The sequence below is a fragment of the Protopterus annectens genome, chromosome 4.part0 (assembly GCF_019279795.1).
Source record: "Protopterus annectens isolate FY-2018-M chromosome 4.part0, PAN1.0, whole genome shotgun sequence".
NCBI lineage: Eukaryota > Metazoa > Chordata > Ceratodontiformes > Protopteridae > Protopterus > Protopterus annectens.
The window spans coordinates 761866972-761875278 of NC_056733.1; the positions used below are offsets into that span (position 1 = coordinate 761866972).

At 42.8% G+C, this 8307-nt stretch overlaps 1 protein-coding gene across 1 annotated transcript in view; it reads left to right on the forward strand.

The window, feature by feature from the left end:
• Positions 1-591, forward strand: part of LOC122800336 (E3 ubiquitin-protein ligase CHFR-like) — a 135464-nt gene extending 134873 nt beyond the window's left edge. Inside the window, exon 4 of the mRNA XM_044069785.1 lies at positions 323-591. Within this exon, the coding sequence (XP_043925720.1) occupies positions 323-591 (269 nt within the window). The remainder of the gene's footprint in view (positions 1-322) is intronic.
• The last annotated feature ends 7716 nt before the right edge of the window (positions 592-8307 follow it).

Here is an 8307-nt window from a genome sequence, read left to right on the forward strand (position 1 = left end):
AAATTACACGCTCTTTTGAGCCACTACGTTATTATGCAAATAAATATAAAAAATGTGTGTTGGACCAATCAATTCGTGTTGATGGACTAGTTTGTGCCGATAGGTGGCGATTGCCTTAAATGTCATGGTTAGTAGGTTAATCGCACTACAAGCATTATTTTGTTTTTTCATGCATACATTTTGTTCATTTTTAATTCTCATTACATTAGACTGTCATTGTTTTGAGATACTGTTGTGGTGGCCCGCTTAAAGTAGGTCAAAACTTGTATAGCCAGTGTAGGCCAACATGCTATGTTCATTGTACTGAGTTTATTGGTTTCAGTATTTTATAGGGTCGAATGCCATCTCTTCGCCATGGAGAAGGAGGGGGTCTCCAATGGAATGGCTGTCTACCTGGAAGCGAGTAGTGTTTGGGTTGCCCTCGCAGGAAATGAAGTGTTGCTGTTACTACTGGAATATATGCTATCGTTTTGCCGGCAAAGTTACTGTCAAGGATCTGGAAGTCGTTTTTTGCCGCAGCTCTGTAGTGGCATTTCGTCCATTGGATCGTTGTCAGCCTGGGATAATTACCGAGGTTTAGACCGTATTTAAACTGAAGATGAATAAATAATTACTGCCGCTTCGACTAAGGGTATGGGAGTAGCCTGTATGGCAGTGCGGTAGCAATGCCCCACTCTGTTGTACATCTGACACTTTTGTCCTGTAGTTGAAGTGGTTGGCTTGGCAGTATTTTAGCCATAGGCAGGGCTCAGACTCAATGCTGGAGTGGGTACGAATCAGAGCGTTGCAGGCGGGAGAAGTGTCCAGTGGAGGTTCACAAAGTAGTGTTCCGTGGTTGGCTCCTCTAGTTCCTCTTCACCAATAAGAGAGTGGCATGGGTAGGTGCATCCAATGGGCGGCCAACTGGCTCGTCGAATCATTATCGAACAGTTGGGAAATGCGTGCCAATTGCTCTAGGCATAGCTTAGTCGTATAAGTCATCTCTGTTCGGTTTTTCTCCAGTGCGGTTGAACTGAACAGAATGGTGGTGCCGCCCCCAGTAGAGTTGGTTGCCTATCAGTAGAGGGCAGACATGTACTAATCGGTAGGTTGTATTGTTGATATGGAGATCCAATGAGCACCTTTTCGGGATGGGTGGTCGGCCAATGGTTAGTTTGCGAACAAATTACCAATGGGGGGCCACGGGGCCACCAATGAGGTGCTGGAAATTTGCACAAATAGGGGTGCTAGTTGCGGTGCTACCCGTTCAATCAGAGAGTAGAGGATGCCGATTTTTCATGGGATGCTTCGGTCTGTAAAGGGCACCAATAGCATCTTAGATGGGAGCATTTCCTGGAGGTTTGCGACAAACAGTTTTAGGTCGGGGTTTGCTTAATTGTACCATTTGAGTGCACATTTCAGGTTGGTGTTCTCAAAGCCCCGGGGTCATTTCGGCATTCAGTAGTATTTGCCATTTAAGTTCTTTGAGCTCGAGCAAGGTCTCGCAGTCTCTGGAGAGCTGATCTGTTTGTTCCAGGATGAAGAAATTAAATTTGTCAAAGTTGGAGCAGACTAGGCTGTGTCTGCCAAGGGCGTTGTTCTTGTCTTTGTTTCTGATAGAGGCTAGGTGTTCTTTAGCCCTATCTGACAATTTCTGAATTGTTTTCCCCACGTAGAATGAATTGCAGGTGCCGCATACTGCGGCATAGACCACAAACTCTGTGTGGCAATTGTAGTGCCTCCTGTGGGTAATGTTAACATTGTTGGGGAAGTGGTAGCCATTGCCTTTAAGAATGTGGGGGCACACATCGCATCAACCACAGATGAACATGCCTGTGTGTGGGGGAGAACCCATGTGGGGGCAGAGGGTCCAAGTCATTTCTTTTGAATGCTATCCTCAGTGTCTTGGTTCTTTTGTGGGAGATGGTTGGTCGGTCACAGAGGATTTTTCTTAATCCTTGGTCTGCTCTGATAATGTTCCAGTTGGAAGACATAATTCCTTTTATTGCATTCATGTCCCTGCTGATGGGGACTGGGTAGCTGCTTAGTCTATCAGTGGTGGTGCCGGTTGTTTCGTTGAGTGGTTTGGGGCTGAACCCATGTTTCAAAATGGGTTTAAACTTGGTTTTCCTGAGTTCGGTAATTTCTCTATGTATGCTGGCTACGAGCCCTTTGGGATAATGCCTGTTGATAAAAAGTTTGGCTAGGAACTGGCATTCTTTGTGGAATGCTGTCTCATTGGATACTAGCTTGGGGAGTCGGATGAATTGCCCTTTCATGACATTTTTTTTAATAAATAACGGGTGCTGGCTGCTGAATTCGAGGAAGTTGATCCTATAGGTTTCTTTCCTGTGGATGGTAGATTCTAGGCACCTGGTGGAGGAATCGATCGTGATTCGTGTGTCTAAAAAGTGGATGCTGTTGCCGCATCCTGACACTATGAATTCGAGATAGGTTAGGCTGTTGGAGATTTCTGTGATGAAAACCTCTGCGTTTGTAGTGGGCCCTTTCCAAATGAAAATAAAGTCGATAAAACATTGGTATAGGAGCACCTGTTTGTACCCCTTGAGATTCACGAGCGTTTCTTGTTCCCACGTGCACAGCACTAAATTCGCAAATGCTGGGGCCATCTTGGACCTCATGGCGACTTCCTTTATCTGTTGAAAGGTTTTGTCTTGGAAACTGAAGAAGTTATTTTTCAGTACTGCGGTGGTTAGACCCATTAGTGATTCTGTTCTCGTGGTACTGTATTTTACATGTTTAAGAAGGAAGAGTTTGACTGCTTTGATCCCTTCTTGGTGGGGTATATTGGTATACAGTGACACTATGTCTAGCGTAACCAGGGTGCAGTCGGTGTAGTCCATTTGGTTTCTGTACAATTCATTGAGGAAATCCCAGGAGTCTTGGGTGTAGAACTGGGAGGATTGTACTATGGGGTTAAAGACATTGTCCAGGTATTCCGAGATATTTTCTGTCTTAGTTTTCTTGTTGGAGATTTAGTCTGAAGGGAGGGTCCGTCGCGTCTTTGTGGATTTTGGAAATCCCAAAGGCTTTGCCCATGCTGAGGTTGAGTACGTGCAGGAAAGAGACCATTTACCAGTATTTTGCCCCAGATTCTCCAGTAATGGGGGATATACTTTGCACATGCTAGATGTTCATCATCAGCTTAGATTCAAAGCAGTTTAGAAAGTCCTATCTGTTATTTGGCTTTTCCAATCCAAAACTTGGTAAAGCTGTTGTCAAGGTTACACTTTCATGATGATTGTTAGATTGTATTTCCTTTGTCTGAAACCAGAAGTTTGTTTATACAGTCTAAACCAAAGGCTCATTCAACAAGGGCAGTAGCAACCTTTTGCACAGTCCATACCTTTGTATCTCATTTCAAACTGGATGTACAGTCCAGATCTTGCCATTCCTTTGGTTCCACCATACTCAGGAATGTCCTTCCTTGATACCACCCAGAAAGACTGCTGGAAAATCTGTTGAATCGAATGAAAATGGACAGCATTGGATATGAAAGTTTATTTATTTATCAGAAAACATGGATTAATTATGGTTTTTCTCAGTTCAACCTCCCTCCCTCCTGCCCCCATATCATATTGACACAAATGGCTTTGAGATCACTTGGTGGGTGCTACATAACGCCCTGTCTCTGAACCGTCGAGTCTGATTATTATCCTGGCTCCTTATCTATATTTGGTTTTCTGCCTGCCACTGTGTGTTTATAATTGTTTATCTGTAGTAGGGGGCAAACTTGATCTGAGGTATTAGGGTGGAGTTTAGAGAATTATGGGTAGGGGACGAGGCAGAGCCCTAAAACCCTGGAAACTTTGAAGTTGGTATTTAGGTCAGATCCGACAACCCATATGTTGAACTGGATGAAAATCAGGCAACATGGAGCTATCATTATGGTAAGTACATAACTTTCATTTATCTCCTTACTAACATACCTCCATGAAAAGATGCTAGAAGTACTTAGGACAAAATTGGGTGTGCTTGTGTGGCCATGCTTATAAAGGCCCTGGTGGTCAGCCTAGTAATAACCTATGAACCTATAAAATAAATGAAAATCCAAACAAATAAGAGTAAAGGAATAAAACCAGTTTATGATTACAAGCCTTAAATGTAGATTTCCAAAGTTGTCTCACAAAAGTAGCAATCATAGCACATTGGTATCGCCAAAAGAGCATGGCTGGCCATCTGGTTCAGCGGTGTAATCCAGACATGGTTAGGTCTTTGTCTTTTAGCAGCCTCCTATGATATAAGCACTATAGCTTCATAGCTCTGCCTTCCATCTAGCCATAATCCAGCCAATAGTGCCTTGGCTTTTCTGGAACCTCCTAGATTTTGAAATTTTATAAAGCCAGATTTCTTAGATTGTAATTTTTTGTAGCTTGGACCTCAGTGACTTTTAGAAGCTGACTTTATTTGCCAAACACCTTTTCCAAGCTCTGTTGATCTGTGGTTTAGGCAAAACCATCAAACATGTATCTTGTATTATCATATTTGGCAGTGTTTTTTCAGTGTTTGTCATCACTGGAAATTTCAACAGGGTAGTTTTGGTCTTTGTTTGCTTTATACTTTAACAGTTCTGTTTTTCAAAGTTATGTGAAATACTTCCATGACAGCCACTTATACTCTTGTACTTGGTTTTATTATCTGCATTTTCTTTGCTTGCACACTTTAATGCAGTATTTTCATGTTTCTAGAGTACCTTTGGTGCATCACTTTCTCTGTCTTTGTTTTACTTCATTCTTTATTTCAGTTTGCCTTTTTTTACTGTATTGTATTCATATTGTCTGATTTTGCTTTGTTTTGCTTTGTTTTACTGCATTATTTATTTCAAAAACCATTACTGCAGATTACCTTGCTTTACTGTTTTTCAATTCTGTAGAGTAGATACAGACTTTGTGCTGCCGTTAATTACTTTTCAGTGCTTGTACCTCATTTATTGCTTTAATTTTTTAAGTAGACTTTATTTCATTATTTGCATATACTCAGCTTCTGCATTTTCTTAAGCACTTCCTACAACAAGAAAAATGTCCCCAATACATTTCTGTTAACATTTTAGTGTATGGACTGCATACTCCTTTGATAAGCAAACTGTCAGCAGTTTCCCATCTCTTCTTTTTCCAGAAACTTTCAACAATCACTTCTTTTGAAAACATTCAATGGTATTTGTTTTTCTACTATTGTTTTCATGCACTTCTTTAAAATACTGAGTTGAACTAATGGTCATTTAGGACTTAGAACTTCATACAGCGATGCTTTTCTGGGAGTGTCCCCCATGCAATTTCAGCATACTCACCTGGGGATTTAATAAAATCTGTGTAGGCATAGTGTAATGCTTACATGGAATGTACCATGGCAGTGTATGCAGAACCCCCTTGGTGCATTACTGAGGGCAGCCGTGTAACACAGTTATTGAACCACTGTAGGGAGTGTGTTACTGTGTCTGGAGATGAGTAACACACCCCTTGCACTATCAAAGCACTGGATATTACTGTAGGCAACTGAAAAAAGTGAAATGAAATCAAGCACTGCTAAGCAATGCCCATTTAAGCACTGTTCAGCCTCGCTAAGCTGGTTTGCGCACCGCTAAGCATTGCCAGTTTAAGCACTGCTCAGCTGAGCTCAGCAGGTTTGTGTGGTGCTAAGCGAAGTGCCACATTTTTAAAAATGACACAATGGCAGTGAAGGGCCAGAAAATAGCCTTATTTAAGTACAATAGGTGGGAATACAGCCATAACTTGTTGGAGTTTGAACTTGGTAGGAACTATGGCAGGGGTTGGAGAGCGTGTGCACTTTGCTGGGGCATTCTGGAGTCCAGGGTCATGGTTGGATTCCTTGTTAAATACCATGATGTCCGGCTGCTGCAGGGCCAGTACCAGGGATCTGAGTACAAGTCGGAAACCGGGGACTGGCTGGCACGCGATCTCACCAGTGCAACTGGTATCCCCCACACAGGTGAGCAGTTGTCATCATTATGGTGACCTGAAGTGTTGTAAGGGGGATCTCTTGGCCACCTGGGTCCAAAATGCTTGAGATGGGAATGCCCGACAAGTTTGTAAGTATCGTTATCATTGTTTTACCAAAACCTACTCTGAATGTGTGATAGACAGGTATGCATAATGGTGTGTTTCTCTTCCCACAGCTACAGAGGAGAGTGCTTGCAACCTAGAGGCCCATGCAGGGTGCCTGGCCAGGTTGCGCTGTGAGTGTGGTGAGTACAGATGTAGCTTGCAATCTATAAACAAGGAGTAAATTAGTAACTGCCACTAGGTATATTCAGGTTTGATTGTACTGCAATGAATGTGGTCATAGACCTGGACTGAAATAAGTGAGTAATGCCAGGTACAGTTCAATACAGATGAAAGAATGAAACCTGATAATGTTAAGGAAATAAAGTTTCTAGTGTAGTGATAATGTTATGGAAATAAAGTTTCTTCTGCATTAATAATGTTAAGAAAATAAAGTTTCTACTGCATAGCTAATGTTAAGGGAATAATGTTTCTACTGCATTAATAATGTTAAGGGAATAACATTTCTACTGCATTAATAATGTGAAGGAAATAAATGTTTCTGCTGCATCAAGTGTGGAATTACAGCTGTATTGCAACACCTGCATTATATGATCTGTTCAATAAAGACTGGAAATGTATAGCAATCACTGCATGAAGTCACCCCTAATAAAGCTGTCTTGTGCAATATGTGTCTGGTTTGAGCTGTTGGTCATGAAATCGAATATTACATCTGCTGTGATGTAAAAACACAAACAATATCAGTAAGCGACTGAACGTCAGCTAATAAAGACTGTTCTGCTAAACTGTAGATTTGGAGCTCTACTATGAGATATAATGCATTATAATATTTGATGTTAAGTTATCTATCTCACCTTCATTCTTGCTGGTTGGGTTCGGGGCCGATCCTCGGCTCCGACTCGGCCATCTTCAATAGCTCGAGAGCGGTTTACTGGCTCAAGGCTACTCTATATCCCATGATTCCTGGCGCTAGTTACCCAGATCTCGTTTGCCGCTTCAGACTTCGAGGTTGTCTTACTGGCTCAGGCTCGTATACTTTTTTGTATTTTCTATTTATCACTAGAATTTATCCCTTATTAGTGTACTTAATTATTTATATTGTACTATTACCCGTTCGATTCTCAGTTAGAGCGTCTTCTGTGTGGCAACATGCATGAATGGGCATTCCTTTGTTGAAGGTTGTGCGTCAGGCCTGACAAGTCGGCACGTAAAAATCTACTGTCAATCATTAGCAGACTGGAGTTCCGCTGTGGTGGCCCCTAACCGGGAAAAGCCGAAAGACACAACAACAACCCTAGCTAGACTCTTTAAATAGTATCTATTCCCCCCTGTTTTTTTATTGAAAACTCATTTTAGTTAGAGAGTCCCCCCCCCCCCTTTCTTTTGCGGTAGCCGTTTAAATTAGAGGCTAACCCTTTTTTTGTCTTCTCTAGTTTTTAAAAAAAAAAAAAAAGCTTTTTTTAGTAGTAGTAGACTTATTTAGTGTGTGTTAGCTGTACAGTTTGTTATACCTGCTAACTTGTTTTTTCTTGTGGTGTGTGTGAGTGTTTTACCTTGGTGTGTCTGTCTAAATATGTCCAAGGATTCTAAGGTGTCCGGATTCAAGAAGTGTGACTCATGCTGTCAGAAGATGTCTCTGACAGATGGTCACACTTCTTGTGTCTATTGTCTGGGCGCGGTGCACCTGCAGGACTCTTGTTCGGTTTGTAATGCTTTCAGCCCAAGAGTCCTGCAGGAGCGCAAAAATAAGTTGATACTCAGGGGTTTGCTCAAGCCCCAGGATTCACCGGCCAAGGTTCAGCCTGTGAAATCCTCTAAGCCGCCTAAGTCTTCGGCTCCCAGTTCTGAGCCGTCACTGGGTGAAACTCCACCATCCACCTCTGCTCTGGCTGGAGCCGATGTGCCTCCCTCCCAATCGGCTCCAGCAGGTACTTCAGAGCCATCTGGGAGTCGAAAGAGATCTAGGCCTCCCTCCTTGGAGTCAATACGCTCGGCTCCACGGTCACCTCTGCTCCAGTTGGAGCAAAGTCATAGGTCCTCTCACTCCTCTCGGTCCTCTGGACTTTCAGATCAGGACTTGGAGAGAGTGGTCAGTAGGCTGCTAAAAATCGCAGGCCCTAGCGAAAATGTTGTCCAGCCCCCCTCATCAGGTGTCTGCTCTGCCCACTTCTGCAGAGATTCCTCCTCAGACTCCTCTCTTGAGCTCGGAGCCGGAGTTTGTTGGGGTTCGACTCGTGGAACAGTCAGCTCCGATCCCTTCCATGACACCGTCCTTGGAGGGATCTGG